This window comes from Aulostomus chinensis, chromosome 19, assembly GCF_037954235.1.
Source record: "Aulostomus chinensis isolate RoL2024-O1b breed Wild chromosome 19, RoL_Achi_v1.0, whole genome shotgun sequence".
Taxonomy (NCBI): Eukaryota; Metazoa; Chordata; class Actinopteri; order Syngnathiformes; family Aulostomidae; genus Aulostomus; species Aulostomus chinensis.
In genome coordinates, this window is record NC_141338.1 from 935,113 (window position 1) to 953,977 (window position 18,865).

The following is an 18,865-nucleotide window of genomic DNA, read 5'->3' on the forward strand; positions in this document are numbered from 1 at the left end:
GTTTTTGAAAGGCATCGTTCTCTGGAACGCTTTGAGGAAGGTGAGTTGACTCTGGCACGAACATCCACTGCGTCTCAAGACTGAACTGACAATATTCTTTGGGTCAAAGGTCACAATTTACACATCCATTCTTGTTCTTATTGTAAAGAGTCAAACTGAACAGCAGCAGCAGCAGCTCTGATGGTTCCTCTACCTGTGAGCACAGGGAAGATTTAAATGTGGAACAACAAACCAGACGCTAATATTCTTCCTGCGCAACAGTGAAAAATCAGCAAGGAGGCAACATGAAAAATGATCAGAAATATCCATTCATTACGCAGACTGCTGACCCAGCTAGCGGAGGCACATAGCGAAGAAAATCACAGAGGAATAGATTCAATCTCCCTTTATCTCCCTCCAGTCGGCGGCCTGTAGCTTCCTCATATTTACAGTGCGCTTCCCTCCCTGCTCTCCCTCTGTTTGAATTATTCTTTCATCGCTGTGATCATTCTGCTATGAATCAGTGATGAAGTGCCACAGTGTAGCGTTCCCTCCTCGTCCTCGCTGCTGTCCTCAGCCTCCTGCACAGACGGCTTCTGCAACGTCCATAGGGGCTAAGGAGAGCTGAAGGTTCTGGCTCTGACAGGCGGGCGGGCACGGGGGGTACCGGACCTCCTCCGTCGGTGGGAGACGCCACAGCTCTCCCATGAGATCACCTTGGTGGGACAGGATCAAGCTGCAATGCTTCTGTTGTGTCTCTGAGCTGCGGCGGCCTCGACACGCCGCCGTCCTGGTGATGGTTCTGACAAAAACGACAGCTGAGAGATTTGTGGTCTCATGGTCTCTCTCTGTCTGCCTCTTTGTCTCTCTCTCCCCCTCTTTCTGTTTCTCCCTTCTTCTTCGGGGTCTGTTAGTGATGCCTTTATCAAAGCGAACTCTAAGGCAAGCTACTAGCTAGCAACTGCTAGCAGTCAAGGTTAGCATGGAGAGCTGGCTGAATGAAAAGAATACGCTGTGATAAAATCATATCGTGACTCGTGTATCCTGATACTACATATCATATCCAATACTACCTATTACATCCTGATACCAAGTATTGTATTGTGATACTGCGTATCCTATCTTAGGTCCTTGTTGGTACCTCTGCTGCTCTCTGCAAGTGTACGTGGGTTTCAAGTGTTCAGGGTTACTGGACTGAATTCCAGTGAAAAAACATGACATTTCTTGAACTGTACTTTGCTTTGGAGACATTTTTCTTCTATTTGTTTATTTACAGGGTTATTACAGTAGAAAAACTAAAATACACAACAAAACAACACCACAGTAGAATACAGGACAAGAGCACCACAATGATATACAGGAGAAAACAACATGTACTACATCACAAAGTACTTTGGAGGGGCCATGTTCCTACTATCCAAGAGCTCTGGTGTAACTCTGAGCTCAGACACATTTTGGCCGCGTTGCTAAAAAGGTCCAACATTCTTGAGCTCCAGGAACATTGATGGAAGCAGTTAGAGGTTCTCCACCAGCAGGAGAGAACATGATGGGATACGGGATGAGAAGTAGCCTTCTGAGTGGAAGACAGCCCATCTGTGAGCTCAAGAGCAAGCAGGAGATTGGTTCCCAGGGTCCGACGATTGGATTTGAAGATCAACGTCAAACGAAACCGATGGAGACGAGAGGGAAATGTTCACTTTTCTAAAAATGCAGTTTCTACTTGCCAGCACATTCAGACCTGAATGACAAAAGAAATTGCTTCTGTCTGCCACCTCATTTTGACATTTGGATGTTTGGAGTCCAGGAATTCATGGAGAGTCGCTGAAGGTGAGACCTGCACTGTCATGGCCGTCTCACAGCTGCTGGGGTTGTGTGAAACCAAAGGGCTGCTTTAACTCAGATGGAGTCTAGATGAGCCGAGCGGAGCAGCCACCGCGTCCTGCTGGTTGAAGAGCGGCCAAATATCCAGAAAGGTCTCGGGAGACGTGTGGAAGCAAAGTGCCGCCCTGTGACCCGATATACTGCGGCGCTGGCAGGACGCGTCTCACACACTGCTCCCCTCCCCGCAGCAGAAACGCATGACTAACAACAAGTCACCCAGAGCTCACGTTGATGTAGAACTCCACACGTCCTAAAATCAATTAAGAGCCACTCGTGCCACTCAGGGGCCCTTCAGCTCGTCCAAAAGGTTCACACTCGAAACACTCGCCGTGTTTTCTGGAAACATCCATGTTGTTCAGCTAAAATTATCCTCGAGTGGCTCGCCGCTGCCGTTCCTGTAGACGCTGACTTTCAAAAGCTGTTATTTAACAGCTTCAACGCTGGACGCTGCAGCTGAGCAGGGGAACACGCAGAGACGGCACCTTTGACTTAAAAACCCCTCAGAGCCACTGAACCTGTGAAGAAGCTCAGCCGTCACTGCCAAGGTTGTCAGGAAAACTGGGCCCAAAGGAGGGAAAACACAAAGTACCAACGAAAAGGTCAACGGGCCTCGGTCCTGGACTCACTCGAAATCAAAGTACCAATGAAAAGAAGTTCAACGCAAAGACCGAAAACCAAGGAACAGGTGAGACATGTGAGGTCATCACAGCAGGGAGCACACAGGAAGACAGAACACAAACCAAGAAATGAGAGACACAGGAAATCAAGACACGCGCCATGACCGTTCCTGGGCCTCTGAAGACCCAACGCTGAGGACCAGGCAGTGAAACCGTCAGGGACCTTCAGGTGAGATCACGTCTGCTAGTCTGCTCGCCATTCCTGAAACGACAACAGCCTCTTAGCGTGAAGACTGAATGGACGCCTTCGATCATAGACAACGTCTGTCACTCCAGGTCCACTGTCACTCCACTGCGCTGTGGTCCAGGTCTCCTGGGTCCGGACCAAGGATCAGGGATCCACAACAACGCTGTGGACTTGTGATTCTGCTGTTCTGTGAACAAGAGGAGTCGTTAGCTCAGTCTCTGTTAGCTTCAAGCTAAATACGCGTGACCGGCTCTTCCTGCAGTCTGGAGTCACTAAGAAGTGATGCAGGAGGGAAAAAACTTCTTTGTGAGCTCAAGACTCCTGTTAGTGAGTACTTGGAAGGTAAAGTACATGAGTGTGAAGTATTCCTTTGACGTGGATAAGATTGGAACCTCGCAGCTTGGGTTCATGATGTGAAACGCTGTGTTATAGAAGCGACGCCAGCACGTGTCCCCCCCCAGTGTTGGAGTACAGTGACAACCAATGAGCAGATGCTAAGCTACATGCTAACCCTGTCCTGACTTCTTTACTGCACTGAACACACAAACATGACTTTGTAATCAATCATCTATCAGGCCCCTCCCACATCATCATCCTTTTCTTCCAGGTTGTTTTTCTCCCATCCTCTTCATCACCTGTAGTGCTCTCATGGCGGCCACCTCATCCAGAGGCCACGGCGTCTCTGGATGAGAGTCAGTGGGAAGCAGTGTGTGTGTGTGTGTGTGTGTGTGAGAGAGAGAGACTGGAAACACTGTTATTTACTGACACGGCTCCCAGAGCTGCTATATATACTGAATATATGATCTGAGGTCATAGATGACTCGCTGGCTGCTCTGACTCTAACAGATGATCAGTGGTGTTGAGAATAAGAGACACAGGAGTGAGTGTGTGTGTGTGTGTGTGTGTGTGTGTGTGTGTGTGTATGTGTGTGTACTCGTAATGTTCTAACACCGTCCACCATATAAAGATGAAGGTTGAGAATTCGTTGTCAGCAGGTTACGGGAGGTCTTCTAGAAATGTGCATTGACGTGATGTCCTCCTGGTAATGTCTGTGTGTGTGTGTGTGTGTGTGTGTGTGTGTGTGTGTGCATGTGTGTGTGTTATAATCCAATTCAGTTTGGTCCAAACAAATAAGGGTGTTAGCCATAGTGCTTGAGGGTCTGCAGTGACTGGGTTAAATGTCAGACCCCACACTGACCAGACTGACAGGATGTGATCAGGAAACACACACACACACCACACACACACACACACACACAATGAATATTTCTATAAGTGTCAAGAGGAATGTGTGGCTGAGTGCGAACCATCAGCTGCTCTGCAGCTCTTTACTCACTTTTGTTTATTTTCCCAGAGGGAACTTGTCTTGTCAGGGTTGACTCCCACGGCTCTCACAGGCCCTGAAAGCCACATCTGACCCTCAGGACGTCATCATGTGTTCATCAGTGAGTGGCAGACATCTTGAATTCATGAAGACGTCCTCCCTGCATGACTCGCAGCTCTGGGTGAGAGACCAAGGATGTTCTAGACCATTCTGGTACTAGAAGTGGGCGGAGACAATAAGATGGTTTAAAAAAGTGCCAGAGAACAAATCCAAAGTCTTTGGAACGTCACTTCAGTGGCGTGCAGCGGTCGTGTCGAAGCAAAACCTGTCTTAGCAGCACTCTGGACTGTGAGAGACAGTCCAGCTGAGTCAGTGGGAAAAAACCCTCAAAATTTGTTGGTCCCGTCCAACTACGGCTGCTGCTGGACGTCCATTTTCCTCTGTTCGAGAGAATTACCATCATTTCCAAAAAGTGAGACGGTGGATGTGTCAGCGGAAGTTCTCACCAAGCAGCGGGTTCACCCGCGCCGCACAGCCACAAACTGCAGGACAGAAAGAACTCTGCAGAGGAAAAACTTTATTTTTTTCTCTCGTTTGTCAAACTTGCTGACTTGGTCACATAAACTGAGACACCTGGCGGCAACGAGTGATGTCACACGCTTGGTTGCATTCGTGCCGCACCAACCACACACTTATGATTAATTCAGAGACAAAGTTTACCTCTGTTGCATCAAATGCAGCAGCTGGACGACACATCTTTCATGATCCAGAGCCCCTGGTAGGGCCCCTGGTACAGCCCCTGGTAGGGCCCCTGGTACAGCCCCTGGTAGGGCCCCTGGTAGGGCCCCTGGTAGAGCCCCTGGTAGGGCCCCTGGTACAGCCCCTGGTAGGGCCCCTGGTACAGCCCCTGGTAGGGCCCCTGGTAGAGCCCCTGGTAGGGCCCCTGGTACAGCCCCTGGTAGGGCCCCTGGTAGAGCCCCTGGTACAGCCCCTGGTAGGGCCCCTGGTAGAGCCCCTGGTAGGGCCCCTGGTACAGCCCCTGGTAGGGCCCCTGGTAGGGCCCCTGGTAGAGCCCCTGGTACAGCCCCTGGTAGGGCCCCTGGTACGCGCTGATCTCCAGTTCAGCCCCTGAGCTCCCAGTTGGATGTTTCCACTGGAGCCCCTATCTGCTCCCAAATTCATGTTCTGTGACTGCGGGTTTTTTGTTTGAGTAAATAAAACGTTCCAGAGAACAACATGACGAGAGGAACGCTTTTATACCGTCGAATCAAGCCCATACATGACCGCGCTGCATCAATATGTAATCTGTAACCTGAATTATTCACAGCACAGAGTTCACACATTCGTGATGTTCAGGCCGAGTTGGTGTCACAAACACGCAGTTGTGTGTGTGTGTGTGTGTGTGTGTGTGTGTGTGTGTGTGTATGAAGGGGAGATGCTGACACAAACTGAAAAGTAAATGGACCAGTATCTCCAGTATCAGCACCGTACAGGAGGATTCCACACCTCCAGCTAAACCAGCAAGCACAGAGAACCAAAGAGAAATAGTGCCACTCATCATTGTTGCAGGAGAACACACCAGATCGTGTGTTGCCGTGGCGATGAGGGAACGTGTCCGGCTCCCTGAGGTGTTTTGATTGTTTCTGGACAACAGCGAAGCTCCGAGGAAGCAGACGGATCATCAGCATCAGAGGCGGTTCGACTCCGATCACCGCATTCAAGGGTTCCCCAACAAGGACCGGACTGATTTTGATCATGTGGGGTTTTTTGAATTTACAACAAAGTAATTGAATATAATTATGATGAGTTGGTTTACTAACATGAAGGGGTTGGCTCTCTCATTCATGATCCGCCATGACTCACACCGGTAAACGCGGTGGAGGTTGAATCTGACATCACGCCTCCGAGCTCTCAAACGTTCCCCGAGAAGCTCACGAGCGACTGAGGAGTCGTTCAAATCCAGAACTTTCACACAGACTGCAGCTCCAGAGGAACATGTATGACATCACACACTCGCTGTCAATCTGCAGACATCGGAAAACAGAAAAAAAGAAATCGAATTTGTTACCGATATTTTACTGCTGATATTCACCCATATCATCTGTATATAAACAAGTTTATGTGACATTCACATTTAAATATACTGAAATACACGTTAACATCATGAATTTGAAAACAGCATTTGTGTTTCTTCTCCCAGATTTCTGGAGAAGCCAATAAATCACAAAAACCACAGGATGACGAGCAACCGATTGTAAAAATGCCTGTTTTCCGAATGGAGTTCTGACTGGATACGCAGCTCATTCCGCTGTGTCAGGATACGTCTGCTCTTCAGCAGCCGCGACGGATCTCCACTCATGAAGTCTTCAAAGTTCAGCAAACCCGATTTTGCCTCGTTCTCAACACGTTCTGCTTGTTCCTCTGATCAATAGCGATGTATCATTCGTGATCGTTTCAGGCGAGAAATCTCAAAAGAAGCTCGAAGCTGTGCAAGTCTCGTCATTCAGTAACGAGTAGAACTTCCCTCACAGACGCAGCTGTCAGAAGAACGAAGCAGCAGAAGCCAAGCACGAGTGGCTGGAAACTACGATGAGGTGACGACGTCCACACCTCCACTGACGATCACGCCAAGTGCACCGATTCATTTCAGACACGTGCAGCAGGAGGAGTGTGGCGCAGCTTTCGTCCTCCGTCGACGTCTCTGATGTCTGTCCAGTGTTCTTGTGTTCAGGTCAAAGGTCACCGAGGCAGACGGATGACTCTCCTGAAACACTGACAGAAAGCAGCGGTGCTAAACGCTCTAATTCCATTATTCTTGTTCTGTAAGTGCTCGCCGCCGCGCCCGCCACCCGCCTTGGAGACACGATTCTTATCAGGCCTCGTAGACACATCGTGTCCTTCGGTCAACCCTCCACGTTCAATCATGTCAAACACGCAGCACTGGCGCAGCGGCTCTGCTGCCTCGAGTCCAACTGAAAGCATCGCCACGTATCGCCGGCGTTTCCAGATTCATCGGCGTCTTTATTCCTCATCTGACCCTGAAGCTGCGCTGCTCTGACGTCACCAGACAGTAACGGCCTCGCTCCTAACTTTATTACCGCGTTTCAGTCAGTCTGACTTTCATCAGCGATGTCATTTTACACAATAAAAAGTATTCATTGGCAAACAATAAAATGTTCCCGCTCCAATTCATATCTTTGAACGATATTCAAAGGGTTATCGTGAAAATAAAATGTTTCCGTCTCTGGTTCGTGTCAGAATGTTACAATATCGGCACGAGCCACAAATATCCCTCCTCAGTCAGGCACCAAAATGCATCTTTCAAAAATGGAATCGTCAGAAGTTATTGAACAACAAAAGCAGTTTCATATCGTGAGAAAATATTGATATGGAATGAACGCTGGATACAATCGTTGTGACATTGAACTGTCGGTATCCAACCGGAACGACAGTTCCACCGCAGAAAAGGTCTGACTGTGGCCAGTTTCCTTTTCACAGTCATGAGCCTTCAGTCTGAAAGCCTCAGAAATTAAATTATCATCAGCCTTGAGGTGCGCGGTTCACCTGCACGTCACATCAGAACGACTCCTCCAGGACGCAGAGGCAAGGAGAAGCTCAGCAGGCAGAGGAGCAAAACATCGAGCTCAACCGTCGCCGCTACAGAGGCACCGTACACGGAGGACAGGGGTGTGGCCTGTTTGTAGTCCACCAGGAAGCGGTCATGTCAGGGATGAGGCGCGTTTGTAGTCCACCAGGAAGCGGTCATGTCAGGGATGAGGCGCGTTTGTTGTCCACCAGGAAGTGGTCATGTCAGGGGTGTGGCCTGTTTGTAGTCCAACAGGAAGCGGTCATGTCAGGGATGAGGCGCGTTTGTTGTCCACCAGGAAGTGGTCATGTCAGGGATGAGGCGCGTTTGTAGTCCACCAGGAAGTGGTCATGTCAGGGATGAGGCGCGTTTGTAGTCCACCAGGAAGTGGTCATGTCAGGGATGAGGCGCGTTTGTAGTCCAACAGGAAGTGGTCATGTCAGGGATGAGGCGCGATTGTAGTCCACCAGGAAGTGGTCATGTCAGGGATGAGACATGTTTGTAGTCCAACAGGAAGTGTCAGCTGACAGTGGCTCAGGACCCTGAGCCTGCTAACTGGTATTAGCATGTAGCTCTGCTAAATTTTAGCATGGCAACAGAGGAAATCAGGCCAGCAGAACCAGGATCCACTTTAATTTCAGTTGGACTGCAAAACAACTGGCAAGAACACTTATTCATGTTTAAGCTAACACTGTAAGCTAACACTGGCAGTGAACCACCATCCAATGTGCCTCTCTCTCAAAGACTGCACGCCCATTCATACAGAACTCCCACAACCACATCCACAAAACACGAGCTGTCTGGGGTAGGAGGAGTGTCTCCACCTGGGGTTCTGCCTGCTGCCGGGTCGTGGTCGGGTCAGATCCAGTCTCCACTTCTTTGGAAGAGAGCTCATTGAAATCGATGCCTCGGCTCACTGTCTGTCCTGTCAATCAGCTCTTGCAAATAATTCATCTCAATTAAAACCCCTTCGACAACACGACAAATGCTCCCTGCTTGTTTTACTCTAACGGAAGGATGTAAGCGATGCCTTCAAGCACATCACGTTTCCTCAACCCAGCAACCTGCTGGTTTGCTGCTCCATTAATGCAGCTGGTTATCACCTAAATTAGCATCCCAGCAAGAGGCGCAACATCCAGCGGCAGAGTCAAGGGAATACAGCAAAGATAATACCCCAGTCCATTGTCATCCTCAGATGGGGAAGGAAGGAGAGAATGCAGACATCTCTCCTGCTCTGGTGTTCCTCGAGTGCCAACTTTATCTCTAATAAAGGACACTTAGTGGTAGTTGTTGTCTTCCAGAGAAAAAAACCCCGGGCCATCACCAAGCAGGGTTTGCTCACCCAACACAGCGTCTGTATTCTTCTGACTTCTTCTCGGTCACTGAATATACAACTAGACTGCATTCTAAAATAACATGAGAGATAATTGATGCGGCCCCTCGACTTCTGAGATCGCCAGTGTCACTCCAAACAGAAGCGGGACAGAAATGATGTCTCTCTTTAAAGGAACCAACAACTTTTTGTTAAATCCTCTTCTTGTCCGTCATGTTTAGAGTCAGACCAGCAGACAGAGACTCCTCTCTGGTGCATCCACAGGACAGCTGGCTGCTGGGTGGCTTTGCTCGGTATCGTAGGGTCTCTATCTGCCGGTCCGAAAAGAAACCTGATGGACAAGAGGAGGATTTCCTCCAGACATGTTGGCCTTTAAATGTCTGTGTAAATGCTGAGTACAGAGAGATGGGAAGATCATTCCGTCAAAGTTCCCGTCTAGAAGAACGTTCCCTTCGCGCTCCTGCACAGTATCCTCTTGAAGGCTTTGCGGAAGTCCTTGTTGAAGATGGTGTATATGACCGGGTTGAGGCAGGAGTTGCAGTAACCGATCCAAAAGAAGAATTTAAACAAGGGGTTGGGGATGCTGCAGGTCTCAGGGCAAACCGCCTGAAGAGAGTATGAGAAGAAGAAGGGGAACCAGCAGATGACAAACACACCCATCACCACGGCCAGCACAAAGGTAAACCGCTTCTCCCGGTTCACCATGGCTTTCCGGCGTGATGTGGGTGTCCCCTGAAGCCTCATCATCCCCTCGGGAACCAGTCTGGTACCAGATGATGTGGCCACGGTGTCTTTGTATCTGCAGGTGAGGTTTAGCACTTGGACTTTGAAGCTTTGCGATCCCGAAGATGGTGCTGAGGTCTTGTTGGCTTCTTCCTTATTGCCTTCCTCCCGAGCCTCAGAGCCAGAGCTGGAGGTGTGGTCTGGTAGTGCGTCCGTCTGGCCTTCCGCTCCTTCATCTGGACGCTTCTGGAGAGCAGCTGAGGGAACTCGGCTGCTGTGTTGGAGGGTTGAGGATGGAGCGGCGTCTTGGCTCAAGTTCTCAGTCTCTTTTTGAAGCGATGAGTCAGGAGTTTTAGTCAGGTCTTTTTCTCGTCGGCTAGAATTGGCGCTTCCTCGATCTCCATTTTGTTGTGACTGCTCGGACAGCTTTGTCGCAGGCTTGCTGGTCACGGCGCTGGCATCCACTGCTGTCTGCTTCTGACCAGGCGGGCACCGTGTGTGCTGCTTGGCGATCTGATAAATCCTCACGTACACCAGGATCATAATCACACAGGGGGCAAAGAAGGAGCCAATGGTGGAGTACAGAATATACCAGCGCTCGTTGTTTAGCTCGCACACTTCTTCACCTCCTTCGCTCTTATCCAGCGAGAGAAGAGGAGGGAAGGAGATGACGGCAGAAATCAGCCAGACCACAATAATGGCTGCCTTGATACGTAAGGGCGTACGTTTGGTGCCGTAGGACACGGGCTGAGAGATGGACATGTATCGGTCCAGGGCTATGGCACACAGGTGCACGATGGAGGAAGTACAGAAGAGCACGTCGAGCGCCAGGTAGATCTCACACCAGACGGCGCTGAAGGCCCAGTAGCCCTGCAGCTCGTTAGCTAATGAGAAGGGAATAATTAGCGTGGCCACTAGAATATCAGCTGCCGCCAGAGACACCAGGAAAAGGTTTTGAGCTCCCTTGAGGGACCGGGACGTCAGGACGGCGATGATGACCAGGATGTTCCCGACAATGGTCAGGATCATCATGAAGGTTATGGCGATGGCAAAGGTTGCGGTGGCTTGAGGGGAGTAAGGGGAGGGCCTGGCGGTGCTCTGGTTGCAGGGCCGGCTGCTGGAGACGAGGCTGATGTTCCGGCCGGAGGGTCCGCCGAGCTGCGACAGGCAGGGAGCTGCTGCCATGGTGACGCTGCAACTTTATTACCAGCCTCTTAGAGAATGAGAGACGGCAGGATGATGAGGTGGAAAACCATCGAGAAAGAGGAGCGAGAGGACGGAGTCACGGTGAAGCCATGTGATCTACGAAAGAAGAAAAACATTTCACACATCGGCTCAGACATTGGAGATTTGCTCTGGTTGAGATCTTGTTACCTTCGATTACTGATCATCTGTCTGGAGTAAGAAAACGTGGATAATTGCGACGACGACCTGGAGCGATTGTTGCTACACAGTTTAGCTGCTATTAGCCGTCGGTCTCTGTTAGCTTCTAGCTAAATGTACGTGGCTGGATCTTCCGGCATTCTGGAGTCACTCAGAAGTGATGCAGGAGGGAGCGACACCTCAGTGAGCTCACTTGAATGACAAAACACACTTTTAGGGTGAAGAAACGGATTTTGAAGATTTGGGAAACACGATTGAAGGCAGATTCGATTTTTAACGTCTTGTTCTAAGATCCGACTCACCAAGGATTCGTTCAGGATGCAGAAGCGCACAGGGATTCCAGAGAGTCGCAGTCAGAGAGGAACAACGTGACTTCAAACAAGCACAGAGGTGGACGGTCATTGTGGTTATGAGTGCGGGAAAATGTGGAGGAAGTCACTGGCTGAGGGGAGAGAGTGGGCGGGGCTTATATAGTGAGTTTTTATCGTTGATTGTATCCCTCAAAAATATTTCTACAAAAACAGAACATTTAATGGATGCTGGTTATCTTACACTTGGAAATCCAAAATAACACCAGCACAGTAACTCCACTAAAATGTTGTAAATTAGCGTGAATTGTATTTTGGCTCATAAAACATATACAGGGTTATGAGTCAATATCGCTGATATCAGGAGCTAAACCGGTATACCGTCGCACTCCGGTTCAGAGCTTCATTTACCTCACGAGTTAGTTCAGCATTAATCACGTCTAATTCCATGATTGTGCCTGAACGCCCCGGGGGGGCGGGGCCAGGTGACAGATCAATAACTTCCCCGCAGTAAATCAAAGCCAGCCTCACATCTGATGATTTACACATTAGAATTATTTCTGTTTCTTCTTGTTTGTGTTGCATTCATCAGTCAATAAAAGCCGCAGAATCATCCGAACTTGAGCCCGTGGATGCGGACACGTCTCAATGTTTCCTCCCAGAAGCACCCAACCACCGACGTTAATGTCCGCCGTTTACTCACGGAGGGACGGAGACTTCTTGCCCCAGTAGAGTCCTTCCATCACCAGCTGATGTTCCTGCTCGGATGCCACGAGAGACACGCCGCCACGGGTCCGAGGAGCGGAGCCGGGAGTCTGGTCCGGACGCGCGGGTCTCCGCCGCGTCACAGCCGCGGGAGAGTCTCAGCACCCGGGTCCGACCACATGAGGTGATGAGAGGTGAAGAGACGCGGTGCCGCTGGTGCCGGTGTCCCGGTGGTCTCTCCTCCCAGGACTGAGGGCGCGCGCGCGCTACTGCGCACATTACGCGCCTTTTTTACGCGCAGCCTCCCGCACAGCTCGCGTTTCATCTTCAGTCTGGAAATCCGTGAAGGACGAAGCCGTCCGCAAGTTGTACGAAGATGAAGGAACCTGAACGGCAGTTTTCGTCCGGTTGGGGTCCCGCTGGATCGCAGCCGCTGACCGAGACGCAGCGCGACTCCGAAGCTGAGAGACGAACGCCGAGCCGTCAGTCCAGACGTTAGCAGGCTGTCGGTTCCACTGCTAGAACCAACACATCACAACCGATTCAGCAGAATTAACCATTAATTGATGCTGAGCTGGGGAATAAATCCAGCTTTTCCATCGGCCCTTGCTCGCACTGTAAACGTGACACTGAACTGGTTAGCAGGCGTAACCAGCAGGTAACCAAGGTTAAACCACTGGTTCAGGGTTCCTGAGTTGTGAAATGTTGCCAAGAAAGTTTTATCTGGCAGCCAGACAGGAAGATACCGAGATACTTGGGAGTTTGGGCTGATGACCAGCAACTCTGAGGACGCTGATGTTAGCATGTAGCCACGCGCGTTACTCCCACCCTGACCTCCCGTGGATGACCTCGCCTCGCCTTGGCGGCGGCGGGCCAAGCCGCTCTAGTTGATACACACGAGCGAGACGCTGCAGTGCTGTGATCAAATGTGGGACTCCAGACTAAAGCGAGAGATCCTGGGTGTCAAGGTCAGCGTGGCAGGCCCACACCCTCATGACCAGGTGTGGTCATGTTCACGTTCCTCCCGGGGGGTTGGATCACACCCAAGACCCACCTGTCAATCTGGGGATCAGCTGCCAGCCAGAGGCAACCAGACAAACCAGCACAACGCCGCCTCGCCGCTCCGAGCGGTCGAGTCATTGAGACTGCGGCCTGTACACCTCAGCCCTCTGCAGGCCAGACGAAAGGTGCCGCCTCAGCATCTTTGCTCCTGTCCTCTGATTGGTTAGAGGGTTGAACGCCACAGTGAGTTCAGCCGGTGCCGTAAATGTGTTTGAAAGTCGGGGCTGAAGCCTGCAGTTTGATGGGGGCGCCGCCGGATGACTCGTTTGGGTTTTGACACAAGAAAGTGAGAAGGTGGTCAGTTACCAGCCAGCAGGGTCGAGCTCCAGTGGGACGAACGACCTGCTGACCTCCAACATGGCGGCTCACCCTAACGCTGGTAGACACCCGACTGAGCGCTAAAACCAGAGCAGCCTACAAAGTCGCCACCCAGGCTCCTCATCGCCCGGAGGTCTGAGAGCACAGGAGCTGGAACCAGCCTGCAAGCGTCCTCGAGGGACGGAGGCAAGAACGAAAAACCCCAAAAGTCAGCCTGTCGTGACTGACGGCGACAAGTCTGTGCTGTTTACATCGTCCAGCAGAGGGCGCTGCCTCGATCCAACCGGCCGAGGCCTCAGGCTGGTTCTGATGACGTTAGAACAGGCGTGAATTATTGTTGGAGGAATAACCAGCGTGGGCCTTCGGGGAGCCTTCACCTGAGCCCCCGTGGCTCTGCTCCGGTGAGCGCTGGCGGCAGGAGGAACCTTGCATTTCAAGTCAATCTGAAACGGACTGTTGAGCTTTGGTTCCTCTCCTGGTTGAAGAAAACACCAACTTGTTTTGATTTTACAACTCAGCAGGTTTTATGTTGTTTATCAGAGCAAACTGAAACTGCGAGAAGTTTACTGCAAGTAAAATACTGCTTTTATGAAAAAAAAATGTTGGTGTTCAGGTGTTCTAGTGGGCGGGGCTTATACAGATGTGACAGTTTTACTTGAGCTGGTTTCAAATTATGAATTTCACTCACTAAAATCCCCTTTTAGAAGCCTCAATGTCACTAAATGACTTCTTCTACAATACAGAGGAGCAGGGAGGGAGCGCGTCCTGACCTGGGACTGCGTCCTGACCTGGGACTGCGTCCTGACCTGGGACTGCGTCCTGACCTGGGACTGCGTCCTGACCTGGGACTGCGTCCTGACAGACGTTGGAGAGCAACGCATGTTTACGCCGCCAGATTCCTACAGATTTCCTGAAGGTGAGAATTGTGAATTTGATGTCAACGAGTGAGGGGAAAAAAAAGGAACATTTTATTATTTCAAGTAGTTTTAGTGCCACTCAACACTCAAAAGCTCCATCATCATCATCATCATCATCATCATCCTCCTTCAACTCCTCAGCTGCAGGCCTGCGTATGGACCCAAGAGCTGGTGTTCTTCTGCCCTCTAGTGGCCAACAGACACAGCGCTGTTCCTGTGCTGCGCTGGTTTGCCAGCAGGACCAGGACTCTGGTGTCCTCCAGAGGTCCTGAGGGTGTCCTCAGACATCAGCACTGGTGTTTTTGCATCAGCCTCCTTACTGGCGACGCCATTTTCCACCTGGGACGGATTCTCTGTCGCATCTGGCAGAGAGAGCAGAGTTTACGACCACTGTTGGAGCTTCTTTGTCTTTCAGTTTGTGACCACATAAGATAGGCCGCCAGTGGACTGGCGCCTCTCAGTCCAGACAGACATAACGACCATGACATCAGCGATCCACAGAAGACCACCTTTCATCTGGCACCACCCTGAGGTCAAAGATGAAACGCTTTCCAGTAATAACCTGCAAAACTCACATTCCCATCAGCCTCAGTTGCTGCACGCTAAAAACAATTAGCATATTCGCTCAAAGCAGCCCAGTGTCAGTCGAGCTGACCTTCGCCACCGAACATCTCAGTTCTCGAGTGAGAAATGTTTGAATACACAATTTAAGATATTTTCAACATCAAATTGTGTGTTTTGAAGGAAAAATGGGCTCAAGTTTTAATGCCACTGAAGTTAAAAACCCGTTTACTTATCTTTAAAGTAAGTGGGATAAAAACTTATTTTCTCAAGTAAATTTTAAAATTCGATACCTCAGACTCAGTGTTGGCTCTGGATCAATGATGGCTACCGTGATCTGACATTGTCACCCTACCAGTTGCTCCAGTTTCCTCCTGCTGGCGCGGCGCTCCAGCCTTTACCGAGATAAAGCGTTCATGTTGCTAGCGAAGACACAGAGGGCTTGGAGGTGAATTAAGACGCTAGCACAAGAGTCCCGTCACCGCGGTTCTCGACTCAGCCGAGGCCAAGCTAAAGCAGCACCTGCAAATGTGGCTGAACTCCTTTTTTGGTAACCACCAACAGTTCACGTTTGAACCACTGGGAGTCCCAAAGTGCCACGAGCGCACTGCCGCTGACGTACCACAGTTGAAGAGTTGGCGAACCCGATCAACGTCCAGCGAGGTCATTTTGACTCTCTGTCCCATTTTGTTCGCCTCCACTTTCGGGACAATGGTGGGCAAACCATTGCTGGAGAAAAAGCTCCTGCAGCAGAAATAAAAGCGCTCCATCACAACAGTTTTTAGCAAGGAAAGACTTTCTTGTGGATATTTTACCGTCCGTAGTGCATGATTGAAGAGAGGTCGTAGGGCAGACTGAAGGTTTCCCCCTCAATCTTGTGAAAGTTGCTTTCCTTCCCTGAAACAGAATCAGCAGCACATGAAGAGGTGAAGTCTATTTTGGAGAAAAAAAAACAATTTGCAGATCTACGCTAACACTTCCCACCCACTACCAGTCATTGTGCTAAGCTAACTAGCCTGGGTCTCAGGCTCTCCTCGTGCTTCTCTGAGAGAGGCCGTGTTCCTTTGAGGTGAAGTACGCTCGGCTTTTAAATTAAGACAAAGAAAAGGTCACTTGTGCCTGAAGTCAAAACTCAACAATACCGACTTTATGCTAATAGCCGCGCATCCGTCATTAGCGCAGCAGATACCATTTAGGTGACAGACGCTCAACTGCAGACAATCTGGTTCAGTCTGGTTGTGTTTGGGTGGCGATGGTTCTGGGTTCTGACCCGTCATAGTTGACTCTCGGTCCATTTCCTTTTCTCCAAAAACCAGTTTGATGTTCCTTACAGGACGCAGGAGAACAGAAGCGTTACCTTCAAGGATGTTGTGATGGACGATTGTGATGTACTGCTCGCGGTCCTTCCTGGTGTGCTCGTGGTGGAAGCCCAGTGCGTGAAGCACCTCATGGATGATGTTACCCACAATGCACTGGGGTGCAATATACACCGCCTGCTCGCCACCGATGAAGCCCACATACGAAGCGCAGCTGCAGCAGAGCACCATCGTCCAAATGAAGTACCGTCAGCCATTAGTGGACGATGACAGTTCCAACAACAAGTCTGCATACCCTTTACTCTTCTTGAAGAACAGGTAGTTTTCCTCAGTGGTTCTCTTGTGGAAGGACACGCAGGTCTGCTCCGACACCATCGCCAAGGCAGACACGATGTCACCCGTCCGACTCTCTGGAAAATTAACAGTAAAACCCATCAGAATCCCCTGAACCAGGAGCAGCAAATGTGGAGTCCACATCCTCACCCAACTCAGGGCTGATGGTGTACGGGATGTCTCGAGTTCCCCAGACTTGTCCCACGATGTTCCTGTCATCCTGCGGTGGGAAGTCCAACACTTCAACCAACAGAAATACCTGCAGAGCATCCAGCTACTGCAAGGTACTGCTTAGTACAAGTCGGAAACAATATTGGTGCAACTCTTGAGGTGGAGGGAGACAACCGCTACTCGTGTTAGCCGCTTTCCCCAAACGTTGACACCCGCAACCACCAAGTCGTCAAGAAGAGACGATCGACTGACGCCTCAAGTAGAGTCGTTGGGAAAACTGATGCTAAAGTGACAGTGAGCAGCAGCAGAGGCCATGAGGCGTTCCAGGAGCCACCGCCGCTTCCATCTGAGCTCTAATGACAAACGGATCACATGACAAGGAAGGTGGTGAGTCCCACGCAGGGATTCATGCTTCAAGACGAACAACCATTACGAGGTTTCTTGTCTGACTGCAGTTCAGCGAGTCGGTGTGACGTCACAACTGAAGCTTCACCTGTCAGGATGCAGAAGTTGAACCTTCAAGGACACACACGCTGAGCTACATTTAGATAGAAAGCGTCATCAACACCACCGAGATTCTCCATTTCCATTGAACAGCGTCTTAGGTGAGCGAAGCCCCGCCCCCTGGCCCAGGGTACTGACCGCCAGCAGGATGTCGCCCTCCAGCACGCCGCGGTTCTGGGACAGCAGTTCTGACAGAACATGGCAGCAGGAAGAAAACGTTGGTCTACGGTTTGTCTTCTCAAACGCACCAAATACTCTGAACGCACCTTCGAGAGTCTCGGGGTTGGAGTCCGTGAGCGGCGCGGCTGACGTCAGCGCGTCTTCCAACAACATGAGAAAAACATTAAAACACTCACATCGAGAATTCAGGTGCCGACAGAACGGACGGTACCTTTGCTGGCCTCAGGTGTCGGTCTACCGGTGCCTGAAACACAACAGGTGACAGGAAGTGAGACGTTTCCCAGAGTGACGTCTACGGCCGTGCCGGTGCTGGCGCTCACCGTCCTGGAAGGTTCCCGTCAGGAGGAGAGCAGCGACCAGCAGCAGCATGGCGACACACTGACCTTCCCTCGTTAGTCACTCACACTCACACCTGCTGCTTCATTTAACCTGTCAGGTGATGTCACCGCCCCCACAAAGACACGTCAGAAATGGTGGATTTTATACATTTAAAGCTTCAGCGTCTACTCATATTTATGTCACGTGGACATTTGTAACCCCAGAAAAATATTTTCATGCACATTTACGTGCACTTGACTTTGAATTGATTTTGATTGTGAACAACAGAACCCTGAATAAGACCTTGACAACTTAATGTTCCGCTCATGTTCCTGCTGGCCTGTCAGACGAAGATCAGGTGCTCCTAAAACCCTGCAAATATCAGAACCTCCAGAAGGATCAGCTATGAGGATCCATCGGAACATCAGAGCTGCTCTCAACATCCTCATGTGTCAATCATCCATCAACCTCAACTTCTTGCCGGAGGTGTCTCTGCTCCCGCCCTGCAGGTCACCTGGGGCTGTAGACGCTGGGTCAATCACTTCCTGTCCTGGACCAACTGCTCACTCACACTGGACCTGTGTTTCTCACACCTTTCTACCCCTCCTCCCTCTCCTCTCCTCCCCCACCCCCATCTCTCTCTCCCCCTCTCAACCCCAACCGGTCGAGGCAGATGGCCGCCCACTCTGGGCCCGGTTCTGCCTCAGGTGTCTTCCTGTCGCCGAGTGCTGTTCCTGTGGGAACGTTGGGTCTGAGTTAGAGGGGGAGGTTCCAGACCTGCTCTCTGAGTAAAGTGCCTTGACATGGCTTTGTTGTGATTTGGCGAGATATGAATAAAGATTGATTGATTGATTGATTGATTGATTGATCGTGAGCTTGTAGCAAATCTATCTGATGTAGACGCTGGTGGGCCCTCCGTGCCTTCATGTGCTGAATAGCTCACCTCTCTCTGATTGGCTGCTGTCTTGCTGTCATCACCTGACCTGCTCCTGACCTCCATGACCTCTTGCAGAAACGTCTCACACTAGGATGTGACTGCCACAACTGTGTTGGGTGATGTTGTATGTCTGTTATAAAAAAATAAAAAAGTGGGGGGGCG

The 18,865-nt window shown here is 50.5% G+C and overlaps 2 protein-coding genes and 1 long non-coding RNA gene across 9 annotated transcripts; all 3 read right to left on the reverse strand.

Annotated features, from left to right (window-relative positions):
• Window positions 1-1,261: 1,261 nt before the first annotated feature.
• LOC147243547 (uncharacterized) lies at window positions 1,262-7,786 on the reverse strand. Of its 2 annotated transcripts, none has more exons than XR_015110378.1 (4): window positions 7,613-7,786; window positions 5,869-6,072; window positions 4,061-4,264; window positions 1,262-2,739 (listed from the first exon to the last, which is right to left on the reverse strand). It is a non-coding gene; the product is annotated as an uncharacterized LOC147243547 (long non-coding RNA). The 2 variants fall into 2 exon arrangements; XR_015110377.1 differs by having other exon boundaries at window positions 1,262-2,911.
• A 346-nt stretch (window positions 7,787-8,132) lies between these two features.
• Window positions 8,133-12,722, reverse strand: LOC147243548 (alpha-2B adrenergic receptor). 3 transcript variants are annotated; one of them, XM_086186909.1, is made up of 3 exons: window positions 11,376-11,645; window positions 11,065-11,265; window positions 8,133-10,992 (listed from the first exon to the last, which is right to left on the reverse strand). In XM_086186909.1, exon 3 carries the CDS (start codon window positions 10,873-10,875, stop codon window positions 9,403-9,405), a length of 1,473 nt encoding a protein of 490 aa, XP_086043035.1. In that variant the 5' UTR covers window positions 10,876-10,992; window positions 11,065-11,265; window positions 11,376-11,645; the 3' UTR covers window positions 8,133-9,402. The 3 variants fall into 3 exon arrangements, with proteins under 3 accessions (XP_086043035.1, XP_086043036.1, XP_086043034.1); XM_086186910.1 differs by having other exon boundaries at window positions 11,065-11,283; XM_086186908.1 differs by lacking the exons at window positions 11,065-11,265; window positions 11,376-11,645 and adding an exon at window positions 12,085-12,722.
• Window positions 12,723-14,411: 1,689 nt separating this feature from the next.
• On the reverse strand, window positions 14,412-17,895 carry LOC147243549 (zinc metalloproteinase nas-4). Of its 4 annotated transcripts, none has more exons than XM_086186977.1 (10): window positions 17,769-17,895; window positions 17,660-17,692; window positions 17,535-17,588; window positions 17,407-17,456; window positions 16,744-16,813; window positions 16,556-16,670; window positions 16,215-16,270; window positions 15,760-15,841; window positions 15,567-15,688; window positions 14,412-14,745 (listed from the first exon to the last, which is right to left on the reverse strand). In XM_086186977.1, exons 1-10 carry the CDS (start codon window positions 17,815-17,817, stop codon window positions 14,570-14,572), a joined length of 807 nt encoding a protein of 268 aa, XP_086043103.1. In that variant the 5' UTR covers window positions 17,818-17,895; the 3' UTR covers window positions 14,412-14,569. The 4 variants fall into 4 exon arrangements, with proteins under 4 accessions (XP_086043103.1, XP_086043102.1, XP_086043101.1 ...); XM_086186976.1 differs by having other exon boundaries at window positions 16,134-16,270; XM_086186975.1 differs by lacking the exon at window positions 16,215-16,270 and adding an exon at window positions 16,302-16,474.
• Between the last annotated feature and the right edge of the window lie 970 nt (window positions 17,896-18,865).

What these genes read in the sequence shown, in the direction of transcription:
- LOC147243548 (XM_086186908.1), bottom strand. Translation starts at nt 10,875, where the DNA reads ATGGCAGCAGCTCCCTGCCTGTCGCAGCTCGGCGGACCCTCCGGCCGG.
- LOC147243549 (XM_086186975.1), bottom strand. Translation starts at nt 17,817, where the DNA reads ATGCTGCTGCTGGTCGCTGCTCTCCTCCTGACGGGAACCTTCCAGGAC. An exon ending in GACGGGAACCTTCCAGGACG is followed by an intron (nt 17,693 to 17,768) that starts GTGAGCGCCAGC and finishes GTTGTGTTTCAG; the next exon opens with GCACCGGTAGACCGACACCT. An exon ending in GACACCTGAGGCCAGCAAAG is followed by an intron (nt 17,589 to 17,659) that starts GTACCGTCCGTT and finishes TGTTGTTGGAAG; the next exon opens with ACGCGCTGACGTCAGCCGCG.